This window comes from Haliaeetus albicilla, chromosome 23 (assembly GCF_947461875.1).
Source record: "Haliaeetus albicilla chromosome 23, bHalAlb1.1, whole genome shotgun sequence".
NCBI lineage: Eukaryota > Metazoa > Chordata > Aves > Accipitriformes > Accipitridae > Haliaeetus > Haliaeetus albicilla.
In genome coordinates, this window is record NC_091505.1 from 12,743,630 (window position 1) to 12,771,312 (window position 27,683).

At 45.1% G+C, this 27,683-nt stretch overlaps 2 protein-coding genes across 5 annotated transcripts; one reads left to right on the forward strand and one right to left on the reverse strand.

Annotated features, from left to right (window-relative positions):
* Positions 1–1,183: 1,183 nt before the first annotated feature.
* LOC104310629 (nuclear pore glycoprotein p62) lies at positions 1,184–16,774 on the reverse strand. Of its 2 annotated transcripts, XM_069811184.1 has the most exons (13): positions 16,305–16,774; positions 15,058–15,452; positions 14,237–14,347; positions 13,646–13,774; positions 12,144–12,239; positions 11,119–11,227; positions 10,823–10,967; positions 10,361–10,410; positions 10,104–10,238; positions 9,299–9,410; positions 8,782–8,848; positions 8,372–8,440; positions 1,184–1,402 (listed from the first exon to the last, which is right to left on the reverse strand). In XM_069811184.1, exons 1-13 carry the CDS (start codon positions 16,583–16,585, stop codon positions 1,311–1,313), a joined length of 1,791 nt encoding a protein of 596 aa, XP_069667285.1. In that variant the 5' UTR covers positions 16,586–16,774; the 3' UTR covers positions 1,184–1,310. The 2 variants fall into 2 exon arrangements, with proteins under 2 accessions (XP_069667285.1, XP_069667287.1); XM_069811186.1 differs by lacking the exon at positions 8,372–8,440 and having other exon boundaries at positions 16,305–16,773.
* On the forward strand, positions 15,880–27,683 carry DNAAF6 (dynein axonemal assembly factor 6). 3 transcript variants are annotated; one of them, XM_069811189.1, is made up of 7 exons: positions 15,880–16,163; positions 17,617–17,725; positions 19,435–19,498; positions 20,976–21,081; positions 23,526–23,622; positions 24,415–24,500; positions 26,921–27,683. In XM_069811189.1, the coding sequence occupies exons 2-7, from the start codon at positions 17,636–17,638 to the stop codon at positions 27,048–27,050; spliced, it is 573 nt and encodes a 190-aa protein (XP_069667290.1). In that variant the 5' UTR covers positions 15,880–16,163; positions 17,617–17,635; the 3' UTR covers positions 27,051–27,683. The 3 variants fall into 3 exon arrangements, with proteins under 3 accessions (XP_069667290.1, XP_069667289.1, XP_069667288.1); XM_069811188.1 differs by lacking the exon at positions 15,880–16,163 and adding an exon at positions 16,958–17,459; XM_069811187.1 differs by lacking the exon at positions 15,880–16,163 and adding an exon at positions 16,958–17,156.

The window sequence follows — 27,683 nt, forward strand, 5'->3', positions numbered from 1 at the left end:
GGGGCGTCCGGGCGGGCCAGAGCGGCTGCTCGCTGCCGCTGGAGACCCGGCCGCCCCGGGCCGGGCCTGGGGCGGCTGTGGGAGGGTGGGCTGCCCCGGCGCCCCTGCCGCGCGGGGTCGGGAGCCGCTGTGCAGCCTCAAAACGGCGCCGTGGTGAGGGCGGGTTTCCCCGACACCGCGTTTCCATTCGCCCGCGGCTGGGGCCTGGAGCTGGGGCTGTCCTAAGCCTGCCTGGAGCAGGGCCGGCGGGCAGAGAACCTCTGCGAACACTTCTGCCTTTAGCCAAGTCAGCGAGCAACTGACAAGTTTCAACTCACCTTAAAGTCAGTAAATGACTCCAGTAAGCCAGCCCTGCCGCCCTCGCTTCCAGGGGACGATATAGAACACAAGGCAGCTAAGGCGCAGGCAGAGAAAGGGAAACATGAACAAAAGCCCATTACACATTATTTGCACCCCTTCAGCATTTTGCAGAACGGAAGCATAAACTGCAGAGAAGAACCGAGTATGAGGGCAGTTCTGCGACATACGTGATCATTCACTTCCCTCCATTAGTGAAGATGCATCGGAACGTGCGTTGTAATCACACTTGATCAAAAAGCAGCGATGGGACTCTGCCTCTTAAAAAGTCCTCGCAGCAGACTCGCTGACCTCGTTCTTTCCTGCACCCTTGCGACTGCACAAGCTGCGCTACACCAAATCACCACACAAGTACCATTTTTCTACTGGCACATCTACCAATTTTTAATTGCGTAGAAATTCTCCTTACAGGTACCAGCACAACAGCAGTTTCTTGCCAAAAGTACAGAAAACAAGGCCCACTTTCAGAAGTGGAAGCATACCCAATTTAAACACAAACTCCAGCTAGTGACAGGAGGAATTGGAGTCTCTCCGGCTGCTGCAGCTCCTTCTGAGGACAGCTCTTCATTAAACCACCTCTGTAAGGACCCGAGTACAAGCTTATGAAGTCCCAACTGAACACAGTCCAGTTACATTCAAGTACTGGAGAGCACAGCCGCGGAGTCACATACTGCTTAAATCCCTCAAGGGCAGCATTTGTGTATCTCGCCAGTCTGCATGCAGTTAGGAAGAACAGAGACACACACAACACATACTTTCAGCGCAAACTTCATGCAGTCTCTCAGACTGCAGCGGGTGAATTCCGGTCAGACACTGCAAAGACTGCTTTGGAACAAGCAACAAATTTTATTGCAAGAAAAGAAACAAACCCAGGTCATGATTTGAGACCTACGTCCCCGACAACCTCCGTTTTCTGTGGAGATCTTAGGTTAATCCTTTAAACTTTGAGTCATTCAATCAAACGTGATCCGAAAACTGCGCTCTTGCTCCTTGCGGCGGCTCTCGCAAACCTTTGTCACCTCTTCTACCTTCCTCTGCAACACGGCTGTGGGAGACACAAGGGGTTAATCTTACAATCACCCTAAAACACAACCTGCACAGTTCAGCCTGCAGAAGGAGAAAGAAAAACATTTTAACTTTGACGGTCACTCAGATTTCACAGCGCACAAAGCAGGATGAAAACCCAACACAAAGCACTGCTAACACTCCAAGGCAAAGAAAGAACATTGTCTAAAAAGTATTCTGAGGCATTCAGGGACTGGCAGGCAGAATCGGAAGAATCCTGGGACGTATTGTTGACACTGTTTGCCATGCCAGTTTGTTGCAGTTTCAGGGCACTGCATCAGAGTGCAGAGCAAACCCTCCCTGAACAGGAACCACTGGTCTGCAGCTTGAGGGAAAGCAATGGCTCTATAAACCAGTTTCCCCTACCCACCCCCCGCTATACTCGCTTTGAATTACCCACACTACAGGTGAACCACACAATCAGTTAGAAGTATATACATATTTTCTTGCAGCATTATCACACAGCCATAACAAGCTTTTAACTGTAAATACACAAAAGACAGTGCAATCGCACAGAAGAGCTGCAGAGCACTTGCAGCCACAACACACATCATCTGTTATTTGCAGATCACTGATTTGGAAATACGTAAGCCACTGATTGATCACCACCTTTGAATGCAGCAGGCATCGCAATACACAAAAACTCTTGGCACAAGCTAAAGCAGTTTCTAATTTCATTCCATGAAAGCTTATCAGAAGCTATTCAACAGCGCTACAACGTTATGTCAGCCTGTGGCTTGGAGATAGATAGTCGAGGTCAGGTTTTATCTCGTACAGCACGCCAAACCCAGAATCTTTCAGTAACACACTACGCAACACACTTCAGTTTGTCACTTTTCAAAAATTCACCATGCAAAAATAATTATGGCATAAAATGGCAGTCTGCTTCACTTTCTCACAGATCTCTCTCGCCCAACTCAGAATTCAGTTGTCACTACGAAACGAAGACTTTCTGGTTCTCTCAGGAAGAGGCAGAAGGTCAGAACAAGGCTCTGTCCAAACACTCCTTTCACTTGTGGAAGCAGCACCATCCCACATCCTTGTTCAGCAAGTCTATTTAATTGTGGCAGGATAGGTTGTTAAGAATATTAGTTGTTCAGCTTAAATAAGTAAGTGTTAAAGAGAATGAATCACTTAGACTTGTAATGTGAGATTTCTTACGCTGTTCACCTTCTTGGCTTGAGTAGCTAGATTTGCCAAAGGCTTAGCCTGCAAGCTGCAAACTTTCACGAGATTTGCTGAACTTGTACTGAATTTCTATCTATTCAAGCAAGACAAGGCCTTCAGAGGCAGCACGAGCCAGACAATGAGGAGGGAACAACTGTCAACAGCAGCTGCAACTAGACAAGATAACAGCCTGCCTGGCAACAGCGAAGGAATCCAAGGAGTCAGAAGATCTCAGGCCAGAATCACTATTGGACCAAAGGGCACGTGAAAGGGGTGTGGATGTTGCATGAAGGGCAAGTGCATAGTCTGTAAGAGTATAATGGCCCAGGGATTTCTTTGTACAGGGTCCCTCCCCAGAGGTACCCAGCTTGAGCTGATCCTGCTGCTGTACCACTCAAATTATTTATTTTTATGAGATTCGATGCCCAACTCTCTCCTTTAGATAACCTAGGGTCTGAACTGCAGAGCGACTAACACCGGATGCCTGCACTGAACTGCGCTTCTCTAACAAGGTTAATGGTAATCAAATGATGCAAATTACAGGTGAACCACACAAGCTGTTACAAGTATATACATATTTTCTTGCACCATATCACACAGCCATAACAAGCTTTTAATTGTAAATACACAAAAGACAGTGCAATGGCACAGAAGAGTTGCAGAGCACTTGCAGCCACAACACAGATCATCTGTTATTAGGGGTGCTAAGAGGAGCTGTGCTTCAGTACCAACCACTTCTGACGCAGCTAGAACTCCTTCAATATGCTGCCAATATCTCTTTTTCAGTTGGAGTATAGCGAGCCTCAGATCCTCGATATCCCCAACTCCAAAACCCCAGGGGTCAGCCTTGGGTTTTCCCAGGTACTTTCTGCCAGAGGCTCCACATAGGGCCATTCTCTCTGGCTGCAGTACAGAGCACATTTTTAACCTCTTGTCCTGCCCGGACTGGCCCAAGGGCTACTGCATGAACAATCTCCCACTTAATTTGTTCAAAGTTGGCTTGCTGTTGCTCAGGGCCTCATTTAAAATTGTTCTTCTTCTGGGTCACTTGATAGAGAGGGCTTACAATCAGACTGTAATTTGGAATATGCATTCTCCAAAAACCCACGACATCTAAGAAGGCCTGTTTTTCCTTTTTATTAGTCAGTGGAGACATAGCTGCTATTTTGTTGATCACATCCATTGGGATCTGACAACGTCCATCTTGCCATTTTATTCCCAAAAACTGGATCTCCTGTGCAGGTCTCTTGACCTCACTTTCTTTTATGGCAAAAACGGCTTTCAGAAGGATTTGGATTATTTTCTTCCCTTTCTCAAAGACTTCTTCTGCCATGTTGCCCCATACGATGATGTCATCAATGTATTGCAGGTGTTCCAGAGCTTCACCTTTTTCCAGGGCAGTCTGGATAAGTCCATGGCAAATGGTGGGGCTGTCTTTCCACCCCTGGGGCAATCGATTCCAGGTATACCGGACACCCTCCAAGTAAAAGCAAATTGTGGACGGCACTCTGCTGCCAGAGGGATTGAGAAAAACACATTAGCAATGTCAGTTGTGGCATACCACTTGGCTGCCTTTGACTCTAGTTCATACTGAAGTTCTAGCATATCCGGAACGGCAGCACTCAGCGGTGGCATAACTTCATTCAGGCCATGATAGTCTACTGTTAGTCTCCACTCCCCATTAGACTTTAGCACTGGCCATATGGGACTACTAAAGGGTGAGCGAGTTTTGCTGATGACTCCTTGGTTTCCAGTTGACAAATCAACTTATAGATGGGAATCACAGAGTCTCGGTTGGTGCGATATTGCCGCCAGTGCACTGTTGTGGTAGCAATTAGCACTCATTGCTCTTCAACCCTCAGCAACCCCACAATCAAAGTGTCTTGAGAGAGACCACGCAGGGTAGACAGCTGTTCAATTCCCTCCGTCTCCAAGGCAGCTATACCAAAAGCCCATTGACACCCCTTTGGGTCCTTAAAATACCCTCTCCTGAGACAGTCTATGCCAAGGATGCATGGAGCCTCTGGACCAGTCACAACAGGGTGTTTCTGCCATTCATTTCTAGTTAGGCTTACTTCAGCTTCCAATACAGTTAACTCTTGGGATCCCCCTGAGACACCAGAAATACAGATGGGTTCCACCCCTTTGTAACTTGATGGCATTAGACTACACTGTGCACCGGTGTCTGCTAGAGCCTTGTACTCCTGTGGGTCTAACATGCCAGGCCATCAAATCTACACAGTTCAGTAGACCCGGTTATCCCTTTCCTCCACCTGTCTGGAGGCAGGGCCCCTCTTCTGGTCAGAGTATCCAGTACTCACTTCTGATAAAATTGGCTCAGAAGTCCCTTCAAGAGGATCAGAAATAAGATCAGCCCTTCTACTCTGTTTGGAAACTGGAACAGCATTTTTCCTGGTAGAATCCCCTTTTGTGGTGTTTTTTCCCCACAACTCATGTACCCATGCATTTAGGACCAAGGTAGGTTTTCCATCCCATTTCCTCATGTCCTCTCCATGATCACATAAGTAAAACCACAGGATACCTCATGGTGTGTACCTTCTATATTCTGTCTCTCGGGCAGAGGAACGCTCACTCCTAATAGTTGAGACATTAGTCCTTCCAAGTGGGAAGTAGGACATATCCTCTTTGATTTGCTGGACATCCTGGGACAGCTTCTCCACAGCCAAAATGCAAGCTTGTAGGGAGGAGAGATTTTCTTCGTATTGTCAGAGTTGGCGAGCCACTTCATCTTTCCAGGTCACTACCGCCAGTGTGTTGGCATAGGACAATGGTGCACTGCATACAAACTTCCGCCACATGGGTTGTGTGCATGGGACTTCGTCTGGATCTTTGGATAATTGTGGGTTGTCCAGGCCATAATGAATCGTCTCTAGCACAGCTAATTCCCTCAGATATTGGATACCTCTTTCCATGGTGGTCCACTTGCTTGACTGACATATAACATCTTCCTTAAAGGGGTACCTTTCCTTCACACTTGAAAGGAGTCGCCTCCAGAGGCTGATCACTTGTGTCCCTTTTCCAACTGCCTTGTCAATGCCACCTTCCCTGGCAAGCGATCCCAGCTGCTTGGCTTCCCTACCTTCTAATTCCAAGCTATTAGCCCCATTGTCCCAGCATCGGAGAAGCCAGGTGATAATACACTCACCCATACAGCGGCCGAAATCTTTTCACATATCCCGCAGCTCACTCAAGGATAGAGATCAGGTGATTACCTCTGGTTCTGCCTCTTCCTCCTGTTCCCGTGATGACCCTGGCTCATCTTCATCCTTTGCTAGGCGAACTGATTTTTTTGTCTATTTCTTCTTCTGTATGGGGCAACTGATACTGGTGCGGGTTGGTCTGCTGGTTCAGTTGCAGTACCGCTTGCCGAGGTTTGGGTAGCCGCAGTGCCTGTCATCTTGTTGTTAGATCCAGAGACCTTCTCTTCCCCTTGAGGGTACTGAGTGGTGTTGAACAGGGCTCTATAGTCATAGGCCAGGCCCCAGCACTTTGCAGTGATTTGTATCTCTCTGGAGTTACCAGGGTGACAGCATACCTTTTCCAAATATTTCACTAGTTCTTCCAGATTCTGCACTTGTTTAGAAGTGAATTTCCAAAACACTGAAGGTGCCCACTGTTCTAAGTACTTGCCTATACTACCCCACACACCCTGCCACTCATAATTATCCAGCCTCAGGGCAGATCTCTGGGTGATCTTCTTAAATAGTTGTTTAACCTTAAACAAGAGCTGAACCACATTCAGGAGCATGCTAATTCCTAACAGTAGGGCTAGGACTGTGCTGGTCTCAACATCCCAAGGGTATCTGCATTTTTCAAAATTCTCAAACGCCATTTTAACTGGACTGAAGAAGGGAAAAGGGAAGAAAGGTACCCCACCCATAGATTGGCTCTCCAAGGAGGAAAGGTAAATGGTGTAATTATTAATAGTTTCCCACAGGTGGCTCCCAAAGTATAGAGGTGACAATGCTGAGTACAAATACCAGATTAATCCCACAACCGATAACATTATCATACCATAAACCAGTGTTACACAATACATCAAAGCAAAAACCTTAATCCATCTCCCACAGATGATAAGCAGCAGCACCGGGACTACATACAGCAAGTGAGGTGATACGTAACAGAACTTTAAAAACAAGAGCAACAACTCTAAGAACACATAAATCAACATAGTGACCAGTGACTATTAGACCAATATAATGAATGCTCATAACAAATTTGTTTTAACAAGCTCTGGTCAGGTTTGTCATTATCTCAACCCTTCGGGCCCCAGGTTGGGTGCCAAAATGGACTGTCATGGTTTAACCCCAGCCAGCAACTAAGCACCACACAGCCACTCACTCAATTCCCCTCCCACTACCCAGCAGGACGGGGAAGAAAATCAGGAAAAGAAGTAAAACTCGTGGGTTGAGATAAGAACAATTTAATGGAACAGAAAAGAAGAAACTAATAATGATAATGATAACACTAATAAAATGACAACAGTAATAATAAAAGGATTGGAATATACAAGTGATGCACAATGCAATTGCTCACCACCCACCAATCGACGCCCAGTTAGTCCATGAGTGGCGATCCCGCCCCAGCCCCACTCCTCCCGTTTATATACTTGACATGACATCACATGGTATGGAATATCCCTTTGGCCAGCTTGGGTCAGTTGTCCTGGCTGTGTCCCCTTCCCAACTTCTTGTGCCCCTCCAGCCTTTTTGCTGGCTGGGCATCAGAAGCTGAAAAATTCTTGACTTTAGACTAAACATTACTTAGCAACAACTGAAAACATCAGTATTATCAACATTCTTCTCATACCTAGCTCAAAACCACAGCACTATACCAGCTACTAGGAAGATAATTAACTCTAACCCAGCTGAAACCAGGACACAGGTTTTTAACGGTACCACTTTTAAGTACACAGTAGTAACAGGAATTCTTCTCCTTGCTAAGGACCCCACGGAAAGAGAGGTACATTAACCTTTTTTAAAAACTGCAATTTCTTGGGCTTACTGCCTCTTTCTTGTTTGAAGGTGAACTGAAGAGGAACTGTTTCTTTAGATGTACATTTCCCAGCAAAGAGAATGAATCGTTATTAACTGATAAGACAATTTCTTCAGTACTGAATGACAGAGGAAAAAAATGGGTCTCCCTTCTAGGAAAATTTAAAGGAAACAGGTTGCTATTTTCACACACATTCTGTAAAGTCAGAATTCTGATGCCACAGGAGCTGCACCAGATTTCCCAATACAGGCATGTTTGCAATGCGGAAGTTAGCACCTATGTTCCGGAAGAAAAAGCCAAATTAAATCCTGACCTAAGCCAATAATACTAGTTAAACATGGATAGCAGTATGCCTGCTTTCACCCAAGAAGTACACCAGGTGTAAGCACTTTCACAGCACAGCAGCCAGACAGTGCAATTTGGTGCTGGTGAGAGCAGCACTGCTTTATTCTGCCATGCCCCCGTGTGGCTGCTAACATCAGTTAAAATCAAAACCTGTGGAATGCAGAATTCTTGAATCCCTCACAAGGAGGCACTCCCTGCGAGAAAAGTTCCTTTTTTCTGCTTGTTTTCAGTATGGCACCATGGTATACTTGTTAAGGACAAAGCCAACACAAGAAACAACAGTAACTACGCTATCAAGTTTTCACTGTCGAGTGCATCTGCTGCTCTGCACTACATCTCAAGTTACTGCTACTGTGAAATTTCCACACCATGACTCCAGAGTTACCATGCCTGCAGATAAATGCATGCTGCTCAGGCTTACCTGGATGTGGCTTTCCTGTTGTGGCGGGCAGGATGATAACATTAAACACATACACCCTCACCAATTTTCCTATTCCAAAGGGAAACTCCACAACATTTTAGAAGTTGAAATATTTAACCTTAGTCTGATAGAACAAAGCATAAGGTTTTCAAGTCCTCTGCTTTGCACTGATGCATTTCAAGCACTGCTTTTTTTTTGTAAAACATTAGCAGTTGCCCAGAATTACTTCTCAGCAGAGGCCTTTAATATACATCAGGAGAATTCAAGCACAGAAGGGACTGTACCAATGAAAGTGATGAGGAGAAGATTCCTCAGGGACCTTCAGGAATTCAGTTATGTTCAAAACACACTTGCACACATGCTGCATGCTTTCTGTTTACACTCCCCAAAAGATGCAAGATGACTCTCACCTGAGTTCTGGTCAATCCACTGCAACGAATCCATGTGCGCATTCAAAATTTTACAGATCTGCTGAAGCTGAGTAGAAAGAAAAGGAGCAAGTCATTTGTTACACTACATAAAAACTAAGCACGGTAAAAGACAGCTGGCCTGTCCCTGCCTTTGGAACACGCATTCAAATTTCTCATACGTACAACTTCACTTACTTAGCAGCCACTTTACACTGGAAGTCTGTGCAGCAACTCTGTTGCTTTGCTTCTCTTTACCATTAGAAAACAAGCAAATAACCAGAGTTCATACCAGAATGAGATACTTTGAAAACCATTAAGAGAACTGCAGAGTAAGTACATGAGTCAGGCTGGCTTAAGTTTTACCAGAAGAGAACCAACCCAAGGACAAAACAAAATACCCTTCCAAGCTTGAAACTGCAGGCAGCGAAGTATCCACGAGTGGACAAATGAAGAGTTAGAACTGTTTAAATATCCTTTGTCTCTTACCAACACACAACAGAATAAAGCTTGGATTTACCGGGTCACTCGTGTCTGCTGGGCCTCTTGATGTATTCAAGTGCTCAGTGATGTCCTTCAGATCTTGTGCCATACGCTTCAACTGAGCATCTATGTTTTCAGCCAGTTTATAGCTGCAAAACGCATGGGAATCAAGGTCAGAATATTTAAAGCAAACTTCAGAAGCCCTGCTCCCAGTCACACCAACTTTGGGCAATCAGAATTAGCTTCCACGCCTTTCAACCAAGGCTGGCAGATAGGTGGGAACAGCACCATGAGAGGCATTCTATCACACAGATGAAGTAACTCCTAACCTCTTTCTTCACAGATAACATGGAGACAGACAAGCAATAGTGTGGAGGGCTTTCTGGAAGGTTTTGTCAGAACTGAAGGAACCAGCTAGCCCAGATTCTTCAAGATTCACATTTCTTGAACCAGACAAACACTCTTTTAATTACCCTGCTAAGAGTCAACGCTTAAGGCTTACAAGGATGCCTGAGCCACACATAGTGCATTCTGCTCTCATCACTTCCATCGCTAAATAATCACTGATTTTTAGAGATTATGCCAAAATTAGTAACCTTTTCCCAGACAGCTGATTAGAACAACATCCAAAGAGCTTTTCATGCTCGTTCAAGGGCTTCCCGTCGCAATTCCCCTATTTCTAATGCGTGAAATCTAAGTTGCCGTGCATAAAACAGGATTACATATTTGAAAAAGGCCATAGAGAGTTCAATATTGTCATGCATCCCAACTCTACTTCTTGCTGATTGATCATCACCACATTAGCCTGCTCATCACATGTTCCAAGCAGATCTTTGTCTTACGTCCTCTCCCGTTCTTCGTCTGCATGCTGCAAGTAGATAGTCCCGCTCTGTTCCTTCACAGACTCCTCCAGAGGGGTCAACAAGTCTTCAAGCTCTTTCTGCTGTGACAGAATGAAGTCTAGCTCCTGATCCAGTCTGGAAAGAGAAAATGTTAGCTACTCAACTTAGAGGTTATATACATTCTACATCTGCCTACCACAACCCAAGAAGATTTTCTTTCTTTTCTTGCATCATTTCAAGCGTTCATAGTTTCGTACCTCTTCTGATCAAGCTTCACTTTCTCTACTTCTCTGTGTAATGAAGTAATCTGGAAACAGAAGACACTTAATTATACTACGAAAATTCAAAACTCAATTCATAAAAGAAGAGTGATGGAACTGAGAAAGCCAGCATCATACAAATGTCTCCTAGAAACAAGAAACAGTTACATAAAGATTTGCAAACCAAAAACTGAATAATGGAGGTTTGGCTTTGAAAGCTCCACCCTAGATAACTTGTGTAGTTAACAGTGTAAACTCACAGAACACATTTCCAAGCTTCCATGCCTAAAGGCCAGAACAGACATACAGTGAGTCTTTTACAAGCATCCGGATAAAACTCACATCTATTTTTTTTTTTACAAGTAGAAAGTCCCACTAAATGGCTTGCTGCATCTCTAACACTGAAGGCCTTTAAGGATCTAAGCAAGCAAAATCAGGTTACACTGCATGTCACCTTACCTTCTCTCCATTCTCTATCAACGTCTGATCCCAGGCATTAACTTGCGTTGCTTGATGGAGAAAGTGTTTCTCTTGGTCCTCCAGTTCCAGACTCCACTTGTTTATCAAACTCTCCAGCTGGGCATAAGTCATCACTGGAGGTGCACTGAGAGGAAGCATGAGACAGTACAGAACACAAGATCAAAACCCAAAATATAAACATGACAACACTCACTTCCCTTTCCTCCACCAGATACCAGCATTAATACTGCCTCTTGCCCCAATCAGGAGATAGCTGGTTATAACACAACACTCACCTGGTGGCGGTGGTTGTGGTTATGGCAGCTGTAGAAGTCACAGCTCCAATCGCACCAGTCGTAGTTAATGGCTTAAGATTCAAAGCAAAGCCAGAAGCAGAAGTAGTGCCTGAAGGAAGAGATGCAAGTCACACAACAGAAGAGGACACTTCTGCTATCTAACAAATCGAGAACAAGTCCAATAAACACTTCACCTGCACTTCACCGGGGCATTGTTCAAAGAAACACAGCCCTAGACCACACACCCCTCTCAGTCTCCTTGTGTTTTAAGATTAGGCCTAATAACTACCAGCACACCCAGTTCCTCTCCTGCGTCTTTGCAGGACATGCCACTTCCATGTTTTCACAAAACTAAGGGCATCTATCACATGGTACTGGCAGCCACTTACACAGCACTTCAAGGCATTGAGCTCAAATTCTTCACAGACGCTCCAGAAACAAGCTTTAGAAAGACCTTGAGAGCTGAGCAGCATCCATGTTACTACACTGAAAACTGACCGATAACTGCATCCGGAAAAGGATGTTCAGCCCTGAATCCCAACACTGTGCAGCAGCAAATTCCACTGCAGGTTTTCACAGGAGGGTTGCCACTTAAATACAGTACACATCTAAACCTTTTTTTTGTTGGGTTTTTTTTGTTTGTTTTTGGAGAAAAGTTAATGAAATCCTACACTTTGAAACTTACGATATGGAAGAAACAGATTAATGGGGCAGAACTGAAACATAGAACATCTCTCCCTAATGCTCCCTGCAAGTCTTTAGCCTCTCCCTTCCCCCATCGGCACACCTCGCCCTCACTCCTTAGAGCAATTCTGCACATACACAGGCAGGCTAGAGAAGGAGCAGCTAAGCTATTCACTTTACTTGCTCCAGACTAGAACATCAAAGCCTACAGGCCTCCCTTCACCCAAAGTCCCTTCGCCGTGGACAGGCTCTCAGAAGTCATAAGTAACTGTGCACTTGGGGAGATGGAAAAGAAGGATTGCAGAAAGAAATACTGTGTTATTTCAGCATCTAGTTCTTACTAGTGGCAGTGCTTGTTGCGGCAGCTGTTGTTCCAGGAGCTTTTAATCCAAACCCAAGCGTTCCAAGACTGGCTGTCCCAGTGGAAGGGGCACCAACTGTAAACCAAAGACAACATTAAGAGCTTGCCTAACCCATTAAATACATTGCCCCTTTGAAAAGCTCTACCCTGCCTGCTCACCCATCTCCACCTGCTCTTTACTTGTATTAACCAGGATCACTGCTCAGGTGAAGGATCACCCAGACGCAACACTGAAAAAGGCAGGCTGAAGCTATAAAATAGCCAGAATGCTCTGCGCTTCTTCCAGGAAGCTTGATCAACCCAGGTGCCAAGCTACTGTCACTTCTCTTTACCTACTTTGAATTATCTAACATTTAACTGCTATCAAATGCTAAAATAAGCAACGGGTACTGGACACGGGCAGGCAGGAAATGCAATCTCTGCATGAGCCTGCTTGCTAAAGCAATACAGTTGCACATACTACAGGAAACATGCCGGTCACATCTCGGTTGCCTGGAAACAACCCACCTATCATCATCTAAGAACAAGGTTTCAGACATCCTCATAAACAGAGAATGCCCATTAGCTTAAAAGCATTCTGTAACACGAAGGTTAAGGTCAGCTTTGGAACTCGAGTAGCAGTGCAAGCGTTGTAGAGCTACTAAAAACACAAGCTGTTAAGCTGGTATATGTGGCATCTACAAATTGCAGCTGATCAGTTAAAAGTAACCAGTGCGGCTTTAACATAAAACTTGTGAAGGTCCTTGGGAGCAGCTGCCTAAATTTTCAGAGGTAGGTGTCAGACAGCATTACCTATGGAATAGTTGCATTAGCTCTGGTAAACATTGACTGTAGCTAGTCTCCATAACCAAAGGAAACTGAAGCGTTAACATCTCATTGCAGGTTCAGAAAGAAAGCTGTTAGGACCATCTTCAAACCTGGGCTACTGCCTTAAAGCTATCGGAAAACAGGCACTATTTCCTGCCATGAAAATAGTTTTGCAAGAGGAAACTTGCCAGTTATTACCAGCGGAACTTGGAAACATACACCTGTGTGAATACCTGTTTTTAGCACACTGCATCTCCACTGTCACAGACCACCGTTCTCAAAGAAGTGCCAACACCTAATGCAAGAGTCAAAAGCAGATGCAACCAGACTCAAGGCACTGGGGTCTGGAGAAGACAGCAGCTAAAACATCACTAGAAAGCTCAGTTGTGGCAACGCTACCCAGACAGAGAAACAAAAAATTCACTGACCCATGCTGCTTGCCCAGTCTGAATCTAAAGAGTGCTTTGGTTTGAACAAAACCCTCCATGCCTCACCACCGAAGACAGTTTGCCAGAAATCACAAAGAAGGAAGGTGGCAAAGAGAAGCGAGAAGAGCTGGCCTTTTCAATTCTCCCATATCACCCCAGCATCTGCAGCTCCACTACTGACAGGCAGCACCAACCATGCTGCTCATTTATTCCCCACAACAGATAAAAGCTGTATATTGTGTCTTACGCGAGAGGCCCGTGGTGGTAGACGACGTCGGTGCTGAAGAACTCGCTATAGACGCAAACAACGTAGGTCCCGTTGAACCAAGAATGGAGGTTGTGGTGGTAGAGGCAGTTGTAGCAGCTGTGGATGGTACTACAAACAGAAAAAGCGTCCACCTTGTACAACCAGACTGCATCAAGCTCTCGCCCACTTCAGAAGAATCATGCTGAGAATGGGACACAAATTTGCCCATCTACACCAGGTTTTTTACAGATGTGTATTGGGCTTATGTAAGAATTTTAAACTATTTCTCCTCTTATTCACCCTCAGCTCTATCTCGTTTCCAATTTCCAATGCACCCTTTAAGCCTGCGGCTCCCTTCCACTACGCTCCAGCAACAACTACAGAACAGAATTTGGCACGTGGGACGCAATAAAAAATACAGGATACCAAGTTCAACGGCTGTATGACCTGTCACAGATTACTGAGGCCATTGCAAATTCACAGTAACAAGCGCCTGTAGCCCATTTCCAGACTCCGGGTTAGAAAACCGTTCCCAGAAGGACAGCAGATTCATAAAGTCTTGAGTAATTATTTCCCAGAATCACTTCCTACCTCCAAGTTTGGTTCCAAAGGACAGAGCGGGTCCCTGGCTGGTACTAGCGGTCAGCGTTGCTGTGGGTGCACTAGTGGCTGCTGTTGATGGCAATGACCCAAAGGTTAGACCTGGAACAAGTAGCATAAGTGAAAGGAAAAGACGGACCTTTTACTACAGAGACGCTGTAGTTTCCGCTGATCACAGCGACAGTCAAGTTAGAAGCAGTAAGAGTATCAGAAAAACATTAACATTCAATGTAACAAGTACTCCGCGTTAGCCAGGAAACAAACTAGAGCTAACAAAGCTCATTACCTAAAAAGACTGTCAAGAACAATTCTAACACAGATGAACATCACCCTCACCCCAGAGCTCATGACCTTCCCTCCGAGGACTGCACTGTCACCAACAAGTAAATCAAAAGCTGCAAACTGAGCTTTTGCCAGACTCTGCGGGAGGGCGCACGTTCCTGCCCTCAGGGAGGTGAACAGCGGGACGGGCACATCCAGCGGCTCACCCTCTCACCGCTCCCAGCCCTTTCCCTCTGCACCAGCAAACCCACCAAAAACATTTTAAAAGCGCTTCAAATGCAGCTGGCGCTTCCACACACACTGGCAAAATTATTTCAGCCTCACTCTCCAAACCCAAAGGCTAAATAGCAATCGTTACTCGTCACTGAAGACGCTGGATGGGCATATCAGAAGAACCACTGATTCCGGCCACTCGCTTCATTTCACACCACCAGAAGCAGGAGGCTGCAGAACCTCCACACCATCCCCAGCTGCTCTCGGTGACAACAGGCTTCCTGACTACAGCTGCCATTTCAAGCCCAGGCACTCACCTGAGGACTGCCCCCCAAGGCTGAAGGGGGTTGTTGACTGGGTTGCAGCTCCTAAGGTGGCAGCAGTGGTGGCAGCAGCTGCAGGTGCTGTTCCAAAGGTCAACCCTGTGGGCGCTGCTTGCGGAGCTGCGGTGCCAACGTTGAAGCTGGCTGTCCCAGCCTGAGTTGTGGTACCACTGGAAAAAGTAAACCCTCCGGTCGTCCCAGACTGAGCGGTGGTGGCGGCGGTGGTGGTGGCGGTGGTGCCAGCAGATCCAAACACAAAGCCAGAAGGGGCTGCTGCTTGACTTGAGGGCACGCTGGTTGGTGCAGAGCTACCAAATCCAAAGCCCCCTGTGATTCCAGTAGCCTGAGTTGCAGTGCTGCCTCCAAAGTTTAACTTTGGTGCATTTGCCCTAGAGAAGGAAAGAAAAGTGAAAAGAAAAGAAAAGAAGCCAATCTCTTTGACATGTACATCCAGTCAAGTTTCTTACAGGCCATTTGCTGACAGCAGAAACCACCTCGCAAAACGGCATGCACTTGACCAGGCTTACGTTTCAATGTTGATGAAGACTGTATTGCAGCTCCTGGCACCTGCGATCCTCTGTTAAGTCTCTTCATACTGACTACCTTAACTACCCTCCACCCATCCAGGCACCAGAAGACATTTTGGCAGTGTAAGCGGAGTTGCTTATTCTCTCAGCTCCCAAGCACCCTTTTCACCCCCCCTACACAAGACTATTTTTTTCAACTTTTATTGCTAGTCCCCACTTGAGCTCCCTTCCCACTGCTCCCATCTGGCAAGCCTCTTACACAACAGCAGTTCTGACGAATCACCTCAAAGCTTACGGCCTTTCCTAAGGACAAAACGGTCCCGCCTGGCTGAAGAAACAGGCCGAGCGCTCCGGATTCGGATCAGAAAGGACACGACATCTCGCGCTCGGACGCAAAATCTTATCGTCGCTTCACGCAAGCATCGGTACCCCAGTTACGGAGCGCAGCGTGGAACACCTCGCCCGTCTTAATGCCCGTCTGAAAAAGTCGGCATCGACAAGGACCAGGTCTCGCCAAACGCTTTTCCGGATGTGCTACGGCACAGCGGGAGCTCTAAGGCACAGGAGCAACAGGTTCGCTCCCTTGAGAATTGCTTGCACAGCACCTCCAAAGCAACGAGGAGGGCATCACCCACTCGCGCTCCCCCGCGGCCGGGGCCGCTCAGCAAAGCCAACGCGCCCACCCCGGCTCCGGCCGACCCCCGGGCCTCTCACCCCAGCGGGAACACGTTTGCTGCCGGAGTCGCGGTGGCCGTGGCCGGCGTCCCGAAGCTGAAGCTGGCCGGCTGCGCGGCAGCGCCCGGCCTGCTGAAGGAGAAGAGCCCGGCGGGCTGGCTGCCGGCAGGCGCCTGGGCCGCGCTCCCGAAGCTGAAGCCCCCCGAGGCGGCGGGCGTGGAGAAGGAGAAGCCGGTCGTGGCCGTGGTGGCGGCCGTCTTCGGCGTGCCCAGAGTGAAGCCGCCTCCCGCCGCGCCCGACCCGAAGCTGAACTGGTTCATGGCGGCGGCGGCGGCCTTGCGGGAAGAGGGACGGCCACCGTCAGGAGACCCGGGCCCGGGCGGGGACGGCGGCGGCGCGGCGGCCCGGCTCCCGCAGCCCCCCGCCTCCGCCGGACAGCCGACCCGCCGACCCGCTCGGCGCACCGCCACCGGCGGCCGCGCCCGCCCCCAGCCGCCAAGCGCCGCGCGCGCGCGCGCAGCGATGACGCACGTTGCCGCCGCTCCGCGCCCGCCCCTCTCCGCCGCCCCCCAACCACCGGCCGAGCCTTCCCGCCCTCAGCAGCTATTGGCTAGTCCCGCCGCCGCTCGTGGGCGGGCCGGCCGGATTGGCTCGCGAGGCTACAGGAGGCGGGCGGAGCGGGGGGCGTTCGGGCTGCCCGTTGCCGTAGTGACGGGGGACGCGGCCGGCGGCGGCACCGGGGCGTCCGGGCGGGCCAGAGCGGCTGCTCGCTGCCGCTGGAGACCCGGCCGCCCCGGGCCGGGCCTGGGGCGGCTGTGGGAGGGTGGGCTGCCCCGGCGCCCCTGCCGCGCGGGGTCGGGAGCCGCTGTGCAGCCTCAAAACGGCGCCGTGGTGAGGGCGGGTTTCCCCGACACCGCGTTTCCATTCGCCCGCGGCTGGGGCCTGGAGCTGGGGCTGTCCTAAGCCTGCCTGGAGCAGGGCCGGCGGGCAGAGAACCTCTGCGAACACTTCTGCCTGGCTTCTCAGCGCCAGGCCTGAGCCAAGGCGTCCTACTGCCCTTGCCCTGGCAGTAGCTGCAAATCCATGTTGACATGGGGTGCAGGGAGAGCTAATAGTCACTGTAAGGCTTGAGCTGTGATTGCAACTAATGCCTGTGGAGCAAAAGAGTCTATAATCTGATCACAGAGAGCAAAGGTTGATTATATTCCATTATATATGTTTTAACATCATGCATGTAAGAGGTCGGCTAAAATTTACCCTTCCAGAACACACAGTAGGAAAATTGTTCTTTACAGACAGTACAGAACACATTTTGTTCTTTCTTCACCTCTCACTTGTCTTTTCTGCATAGGTGAGCAGTGGGTATTGATATGGACAGTGTTTTTTCAGGCTCTTCTCTGCAGTTGCTTGCCAAACTACTTCATGATGCTCAAGAAGATGATGATGATGATGAACATGTGGTGAGTCTGTCATAAGAAATGCTGTTTCTTTTACATGTTGTACCATAGCCTAACCTTGTTAACTGAGGAGAAGCAAATCTGTCTTTTCCCAGAGTGAGTAAAAAGAGAATGAAAAACCTTAGAAGGTTTTGGACTGACTGAAACAGCTAGAAGATACTTTTAGGGTAACAAGCTCTTGAGGGAGAGAATAAGGAAGATGCCCCAGGAAAACAAGAAGAGATTGTGACCACAAAATGGGAGGGAGATTTAATTTTTCAGCCTGAAGGAAATGAGAACATGTAGTTGAAAGAGCTTTAGATACTTTAGACTTCCCCCTACTTTTCCCTGAAGTCCGCCAGAGATGAAGGCAATTACAGCTAAATACTTCATATAAAGGGAGAAAAGTTGCTGCTCAATTTCTGAGTAAAGACTAAAATATCCACAGGCGACTGAGTGTACTAATTTTGTGTGTCAGCCGTTGAAGAACTGTAGAGATAATTGATCACTGAAGTACAATAGATATGTTGGTGATTGTAGAATAGGGAGCGGTGAGTAATCATTCTAAGGTGAATGATCTGAATGATTAATGAGAAATATCTTTCAATTCTTCTATATCAATTCCTCTCAGGAGTAGATGAAAATCATAGCTCTTGGAAAACGTACATTGTTCCTGCAATATGCAACTGCTGCTTTTATGTAGGCATGCATGTGTGCTGGGGAGAAATATCCCAGGAGGGCCACAGGTGCCAACAATCACAACGTAGAAGGCCTCCATGAAGGCTCAAAACTTTGCCAAGTCTCTCAGGATTTTGAACAAGTCAAAAGTTATGACATGGATAACAAAAATGGCAAATGCCTCAGCATTCCTCCAAGTCACTCCTCAACAAAGAGACAGCTGTCTGACCCAGCAGTTGTGCTCTACTAGTGGCAATAGCAATAATATTTTGGATAAAAGGGGTGCATATCCCTTGAAATTTCTTTTCAGTAGGTGGTAGATGTGGTCCTTCACACTCTACCCTTCAGCTGTTTAATGCCTGCCTTTTAAAACTAGCATTATTTGTCTCCATCTTTGCAGTAAACAGCCTGATTTTAAAAAAATTTGTTTACATCTTATTAATAAAATGAATGACACTTCAGAGACAGAAATGGAAAATTGCCACAAGGGATGTCAATTAAGTCTGAGTCAATCTGGGTAAATTGAAATCTTTATTTTGATTTAATTTAATGTTCTGTGCATATGAGGCACTTTTATCAAACCAAGGAATCTTCATGTATAGAGAAATGCCTCACATTGGCCTATTAGCACTAAATTGTTTCATAATTAGAGGAAAATGTTGTTGCCTCATATGATCTCTACTGTCAAAAGGAATCCAAATGCTGTGATGGGGTTTTCATGTAGCACCTTTGGTTTCCTGCAATATTTTCATGGCAGGCAAAGCATGGAAATTTTGCCAAAATACCATGGAAACTAATACTCAAAAAGCACATCTGTCTGTAATACTGTGCTTCTGGGAGTTCTACTTAAACCCAGTGTGTTGAAGACACTTTCTGCTGGGGGAGAGTGAAGAAGAGAGAATGTTCAGTGGTTTGGTCATGAAATTGTAGGATAATATTTTTAGGATTCTAGCAGGGATTTGCTTGACCTCAGATAACATATTTATTAACATTATTGTTGTTACTGAGCTGGGCTCTATGAAAATTGATTGAATTTCCATTTACCTTTTTTGCAGCCACACTGTTCTGTTAGCACCATGACTCCTGGTAGTATTGGACCAGTAAAGAAAGAGGCCACTGGTAAGGAGTGTTTGTATGTTTTAGCATTCAGTCCCATGTTAGCAGACTATAACAGCTGTAGTAAGTTACTACTGATAGGGTTTGCTTCAATAAGAGAGTGGTCACTGACCTTTGAGATGGAAATAGCACTACATTTTTACAATTCCACTGTAAAATTCTTTGTTTCCTGAAAGCTTAACTGTGAAATATACAAAGAGAAGCAGAAAGGGTAACTCCAGAGCACAGCAGCCTCAAGTGGTGATGATAAACAGAGTACAGAGCACAGCCTGGTCATGGGCTAAGGGGCATCATAACTGAGCAGCAAAAAGCTCTGTATAAGTACGCTCATGGAATTGTTAATGCTCACTTAGAGCAAACAAGGAAGATGGGCTTCTAAGTACTCACCTGAAAGTATCTTCGTGGAGTAAACTGCATAGAACTGAGCCTATGCCTATAAGGAAGAAGAGCTATAACATGTACCGTGAAACACAGTCATACCATATTCCCCCCAAAAGTTTCACATTTAGACCACACATGGGAGAAAATAGAAGCTTTGTTCAGTGCTGCCCTCAACTGACCGAGAGATGTTTTTCAGTTATTCTCCTTCCTGCACATAGTTCTTTGCCTGGAAACCACGGACAGTTACATGCTTCATCTGACTCCAGGTGTTCTGGCATTGTATAAAAAGGCAGACTTTCAGACAATGAGAACAGATATCTTGAAGGTTCCTAAATTTGTGTCAACACCTTGGATTGTACTCAGGAAAGAAAGGAAGACAAGTTTAGTCTTGGCAAAGTCGATGTAAAGTTCTTCCTGGAGCTAATGCTGTCACATTATTGGGCAGCTTAGTTATGAGTCATAAGAAAGATCAACAAGGACCAGGATGACTGTAGCAGGAAAGGAACTGTGGCAAATATAACAAATAGAGTATTTTTGCTTGGGATTCCAACAATAGCCAGAGATTCTACTATAACAACCTTCAAGTTACAGCTTTACCACCTTACTAGAAAATATATTTTTTCCATGTAGGACAGGAATAAACCATAGTATTCTGCCCGTGAACTTTCATGTGTCTTCAGTACATTATCTGGGCTGTGCTCAATAATTAATGGGAAGAACTGGATTTCTGTGTGAGGAGGAGGTCCTTTTGTAAATGACTCTGCTCACTTAAAAATCTCATGTCAGGGGGCTTGGAGAAGATTAATATTTCATACTTCTACACTTTATCCATTTTGAAGTGCTAGATTTTTTTATGCCTGAAAGGGGGATTTCCTTGACATAGAGTTTTGGTAAAGGAGATTTAAGGGAAAAGAAAACATCCTCCCTCTGCAAATTCTCATTCATAAGATACTGAGGTGAAGGAGACTGTAATCATTAACTAGAATACTTTTAATACAAAGATTTTTCTAAAGCCTAGAAAAAATCTAAGTTTTCAACAAACCTAGAGGAACAGATACATTCCAAAATATGACAATGTGATTTTTCTCATCACTTACAGGTACTTTTCAAGTGAAATCTGAAAACAGGAAAACTATTTGGAGTGCAGAGGAGGTCCCAGAAGGATCTGAATTTGATGATACCTGGGACCCTAGAGAACAGCCAGAGTAAGTGAGCTGAGACTGTCTGCATGGGCTTTTGTTGTGGTTTAACCCAAGCTGGCCACTAAGCCCCACACAGCTGCTTGCTTACTCCTTCACAGCGGGATGGGGGAGAGAATCAGAAGGGTAAAAGTGAGGAAACTTGTGGGTTGAGATAAAGACAGTCCAATAAGTAAAGAAAAAGCCACACGTGCAAGCAAAGCAAAACAACAAATTCATTCCCCATTTCCCATTGGCAGGCAGGTGTTCAGCCATCTACAGGAAATCATGGCTCCACTACAAGTAATGGTTACTTGGGAAGACAAAATGCTGTAACTCTGAATGTCCCCTCCTTCTTCCCCCAGCTTTATATGCTGAGCATGATGTCATATGGTATGGAATATCCCTTTGGTCAGTTGGGGTCAGCTGTCCCAGCTGTGTCCCCTCCCAACTTCTTGTGCACCCCCAGCCTACTTACTGGTGGGGTGGGGTGAGAAGTGGAAAAGGCCTTGACTCTGTGTAAGCACTGCTCAGCAATAACTAAAACATCCCTGAATTATCAACACTGTTCTCAGCACAAATCCAAAATGTAGCCCCATACTAGCTACTGTGAAGAAAATTAAGTCTACCCCAGCCAAAACCAGCACAGCTTTACATAGCATTAATGGAAATATGAGTTAAACAGCATCTACTGCATTTGAGTGAAACAGCCATCTGAAAAGCTTGTGTCATGGAAGGAGAAAGGAGGGATATTGGTGTTGCATCTAAAGGAACACCAGAGGAGTGATTTTAACCTCTCCCTTGGAAACCTTCTGATCTCATAACAGAAACGTAGAGTTGGTTTTTCCCATCGTAAGATTACTTGCAGTGTCAGGTACTTGTATAAAGTGGGATTAGGAAAGGAATTAGGCCAGCCAAATGATTTACTAGCTTTCAAATATGCCATTTGTGTGAAATACCTGTCTTTTCCTGCTGCAACCGAGATGCATTCGTTTTTCATGCTCATAAATTCATAAAGTACTCCAACTTATATTTGCATTTCAAAGAATTAAGGTCTTTAGAGACAAATAGTGCTACAAGAAGAAAGGCTATATGCAGGCAGTTCTGAACTTTTAGGTTTTGTCATGCAATCTTACATTGTCAAGGAACAGCCTAAAACCAGAGTCTTTTCCCTTGCTCATAGAAAAACAATAACAAAAACGTTCTTGAAATAGATGCAATCAGGCATGTTAGTTGTAGTTTGCAGAAGTCAGAAAGCCTTCAGGGTCAATCCACAAAGCAGCCTTTGCATTTCTAATCATTGTGTTCTGATGCCATATCCTGGAGTGCTGGAGCACATGGACTGAAGCCCGTGAAGCTGCACATTGTATGCTAGTTTGTAGTCCAGAATCCTCATTTTTCTCCACGCGTAAGTCGTGCCATGAGGTGTTCAATTTCCTGATCTAAACACAGGACTGAGATTCACCTGAACTTAGAGTCAGCCTTTCTGAATTTGACATTCACCTATAGCCTCACATACAGTTGTACACTTGTTCTTGAAACCATCGCCTGTGAGGTATAGAACATGCTCTCTTTGTATTGTGGGCACAACAGAAGCTTTTCTCATGCCATTTTTTGACCCTTCCTCTCCCTGCTGGGTAAAATGTGGTGCTTTTCTAGTCTCAAGCAATTATGACCTGTGTTGCACAGATGAAAAGAGAGTATAAGTCTTGGTAATAGTTCATCAAATTGAATCAAGGAAAATGGCCCAAAAGGAAAACAGATGGCTAGAGAGGTGCATCCAGAGCTATTAGACAGATTTCTCATTGACTTAGGAATTATTACATATGCATATGAACACTGGAGATGTGAAAAAGACTTTCCATACACTCTTTCCAACAGCTTAGAGAAGTGACTCACTCCACTTATTTTGCTCAATTTAGTAGGAGTAACGTATGTTCTAAATACAAATTTCGTTTGTATTTCCTCACTCATTAAGTATCAAGAGTAAGGGAGTACGTGATTCTACATTTTGTAGATGTGGAGGGGTAGAAAATAAATGTTGGCCAAATGCAAAACAATTACAATCTGACAAAAGACTGTTATGCTCAGGCTGCAAGAATATGTTGAAAGACAGAACAGAACACATATAATTGCAACAGCATCCTTTTGAAATCTGTTTCCCAAGAGTTTGTGGTATTTAACTAGTTGATAAGTATCATATTCAGTTAGGATACATTTCCTGATCCTGCAAAGGCTGGTTAGTGGAGGCAGCAAAGTGAGTGCCTTGGAAGGTGGAGTGAATGATCTTCACCTGTCTTCTAGCTAACTGAGTCATGGCTCTGAACAGAAACCCAGTGCAGATGGGTTGAAGCCTTGAAAAGGAGGAGAGACCATGCGATGACGATATTTACGGTCCCCTGAGAAATACCATCTCCTTTAGTCTCTTGCCCCTTCTCCAGTATTATTAGGCAACTATTTCTCTTTCTCAGGTATCAGATTTTATTCAAACAGTGTGTGGGAACAGAGGATGTCTTCTTTGGGATGAGCAGGAAAGACCCCTCCACAGCCTGCTGTGAAGATGTAGTGGTGAGCTGAACCTGTATCTCCCATCCCTTCTTTGTGCCCTTTCTCTGCCTTTTTCAATCTTGCCACCTTCTTGAGGGACAGGATGTAAACACCAAGCTGTATTGCTGCCTTTGGCCTCCTGTAGGATTTTCTTGTAGTTCTTCAAGCATTTGTAGATAATATTTACACTTGCTAACCTGAGGAACTCATGTATGTCTTCTCAAGGTCCTAGTGTACCCAGGAGAATCTGTGCAAATGCATATGCCACATACAGACTTGGGGAAAATAGAAAGTAGCTCTAAGATGAAGTTTCATCTTGGACACAGCTTTGGAGGGGAGAGGGGCTGGGAAGGAGATAGTTTTCATCTGCCTGCATTTATTACAAGGTATACAAGTTAGCATAATGCTACAATACTGACAGTCTTTAAAGTTGCAGGTATCAGATCCTGTCCCATTATTATACGATGAAAGACTTCCCTGCTTTCTGAACTTCAGGACAGGTAGAACTGCTGTGCAGTTTTTGTATTAGAAAAAAGCTGTCCTTGGAATACACAAAGCCAGGGGGTTTTGGTGAATGTAGAATACATGTCAAGTACATTATTAGCTCAGGATTTTGAAGAAAATAGGATATCAATACACATCACTAAGCTATTGAAAGCAATGGTTTTCACTATCATATTTTCTCTGATACAAATTACCTATTTGGAATGTTGCTCTTTGACACTAGCATCAAAATATTCATGAAGATGAGATCTTTTATGGCTTGTAGGGCTACATATCTAACCACAGCTTTACCTTTACCCATCATTTCAGATTAAAATCAAGCTACCAGAGACAAAGTACTCAGACATCACATTAGATATCCAGGACAAGGTTCTTGACCTTCGAACTCCCAAAAAGTAAGTGAAACACAATTGATAGAAGTACAGTTAATATCTTGGTTGAAAGGAGGTTTAACCAAGCCTTCAAATGAATGCTGTGTGGAAAGCAAAACTAAAGATGAAGATTGGATTATTAATTGCACATGAAAAATGGATATGGACTAAAACAACCATAGTCCTTCCATAGGTTTATAGTGTGCTAACTTTAAATCTGTGATACTGTTCTAGCAAAAATAGCTTTAAGACAGATTTTGGCTACTTAAGCAGCAAGGCTTCAAGGGCCCAAAATGTCCGGCAAAAAACTGCCCACGGTCCTGAAGGACTTCTTGCAAGTTTGCTTTCTAAATACTGATTTGTACAAATATATAACTGAAGACGGTCCAAGATGTGCAGATACATTTTCAGAAGTTGAAAGACAAATTGTGGACATATCCAGGCATGGATGCAGGGATGAAAATGTTGCAAGTTTTCCCTGAAGAGATTTCCTTTGAGTTCTTTTTTTAATAGGGCTATTTCAAACCTACAAAGATAATCAACTGACTGATGTACTCTCAGACTTCTCAGTCTTCCTCCATTTTTCCCACAGTGTGCAATTACCCTGCCTGAGATTTCCAGATAATTCCCTTGTCTGTTTTGCTTTAAGTCCTTCTTCACAATAGAGTGCTTTCATAAGAAAGCTTAATCCTCTCTGGGCTGACTTGTTGCATTGAATGGGTTGTGGGAAGATCATATATGAATAGCTTTCTGCAAATAAATTCAAGGTGCAGGACATGGATTAAGGCCCAAATAAGTTCTGTCCCTAGTGGACTAACTATAGAAAAGCCACCTTTCTCATAGACAAAACCAGGCTGAGTTGGTTACCCACTGCTTTGACTCAACCCAAAGATGCAACAGGAGTGGAAGAATATTTGGAAGTGCTAGCTCTGAAACTGGAAAATCAGGAGGAATAATTGTTCAGCTAATGACTTGCAGAACCTATAGGTAGTAAAAGAGGTAGCTTAATGTAATACTGCAGATGTAGGAAAACTTCAGCATCCTTTTTCTTTTGCAATTCTATCTTTTTGGTGACTCAGATCTGCCATTATCTTCTTAGTATCCAGCTGTCTCTAGTCACAAGCCTAGCAAATAAAAAGTTTGCCATAAATCTAATGGTTGCTTGGGTACAGCCTGAGCCAGTGCTGCTTTCACAAATATAAGTACAAGTCTTCTCTATATGAAAGAAACAAACAAGGTTTGAAGTTCTACATACTGAAAAACTCCATACTCTCATAGATGTGTAGGATGCCTCAAAGGAATTGTTTCCAACTCTGTAGTCCTGGGACTGATTCTAAGCCAAGCTGATTTTAACAACTTCTCCAAATTACAGCAAATGGCTGCCTTCAGTAGGTGTGGTGCAAAGGTGTTTTGACTGTACCTCTTTCAGCCATGGCTCCTACGAGACAGCTGAAAAGGTCTGAAAAAGAATCAGCATGACTTAATTGCCAATTTAAAGTGACCACCATCTATGCTACCATGTTGTCTTGTTAGGCTTTATAGTGTTTGGCTGGGCAGATCTGTTGATTCTAAAGTGTCCTTGGTTCTGTTTGCACTGTGAATAGAGTGGAGGTCCAAGACTGGCCCATCATTTATATTGTTAATATATAAGCCTGGGATGAGAGGGGAAAGAGTCCGGGTTTTGCATGAGCAAATAAGTTTGAACTGTTGTCAGTGAGAAGAGTTGAATGGGTCCAGACTTGAGACATCCTCGTGAGGAGATAAACTGGAAGGCTTGTCAGCCATTCCAGGAAAAGCTGTATGTCTAACATAGCAAGGGACTGTAGAATAGTTCCTGAGCCCAAGGTCCAGCCTTTTTTTGTGTATTATGTGCCTGAGCCTCAGGTGGGGGATCACTGAATTAATCTTCAATGTAGGTTAAAATCCCAGCAACTTTATAACTGTAAGTTCATTCTCATACCTGAACTGTGCTTTGCAGTGTAGACAAACCCTTTGTGAAACTGTACTGGCCAGAATCTGTAATCAGGCTGTACCACTTCTTTGTTTTTACTAGAGAAGACAGACTCCTGAAGACACTTTCAGGCTTTAGGCATTATTCAGATTTTTACCACCAGGAGAGCATTATCAGTGCAGCTCCTCCTTCCTCTGCATTTAAAATGCAGCACTGTGCAAAAGCAAGAACAGTGGAGAGAGCTCACAATCCATCATTGGAAACCGTTGTCATAGCCACAGCCAAAAGAAAGGAATAGCGTTGGAAATATTTCAGGGCCTGTATAGCAGTGCACCTGGTATTGTAGGAACCCCACAACCTGTCATGAGAACAAGATATACTGAAAGAACATGCCTTGGTATACTGACTGGCAAATTGCAAGAGTAACTTGCAATGCCATCTCAATTGCTCACCCAGTCTGAGACACTGAAATTCACTGTATCCTCTTTTACAGGAAGCTGCTGCTGCACCTCCCCTACCATGTAGACAGCAAGAACGGTAAAGCTCGTTTCCTCTCTGAAGAGGAGACCTTGGAAGTTACCTTGAGAGTATCAAGGAAGTTTGATTTCATAAATTTTGTCTGATGGATAGAGAAATAGAGAAAGTTTGCAAAAAGTAATCTCTTAGTTTGAAGTCTTCTTGAAACCTAACTGGTCATGAAATAGTAGATTGTTTCCCTGGAACAGCCCAAGGGGAATATCCTTGGAGAAACTGAATGAGTCAGGAGGAACGTAGCACCCATAGGTTCTTAAAGCTGAGGCTGTCCAGTTCTTGCACTGCTCTGGTTAACGTTCTGCTTCCTTCAGTCTGATACAGGCTCTGTGAATCAGAAAATAGGAGATTACAGTTCTGTAAGCCAGAGAAAGTCTTTTTGTGGTTATGGCTGATAAGTAGCACAATGAGGCTCTGGTCAATGAGTCTGGTGCTTACTTACTGTTGCAAGACTTGCAAGTGCTAATATTCTTGCTTGGCCTCCATTGCTGTGACTGGGACAAGTTCAGAATCTCCTCTTAGCTACTTCTTGATGAGATCAAAGCTCTTCAGGGATCCATATCCACATCTGAGGCTCCTTTACACTGGCAGAACAAGGTAACCAGCTATAGTTGGATTGTTGAACAATTTTTGACAATGTGTTGGTTCAGTGTCATCTATTCACCTGCTGTACCTCCAGCTTTTTCTGATCTTTCTTGATTAATAAAACAATGCATTCTAATGAA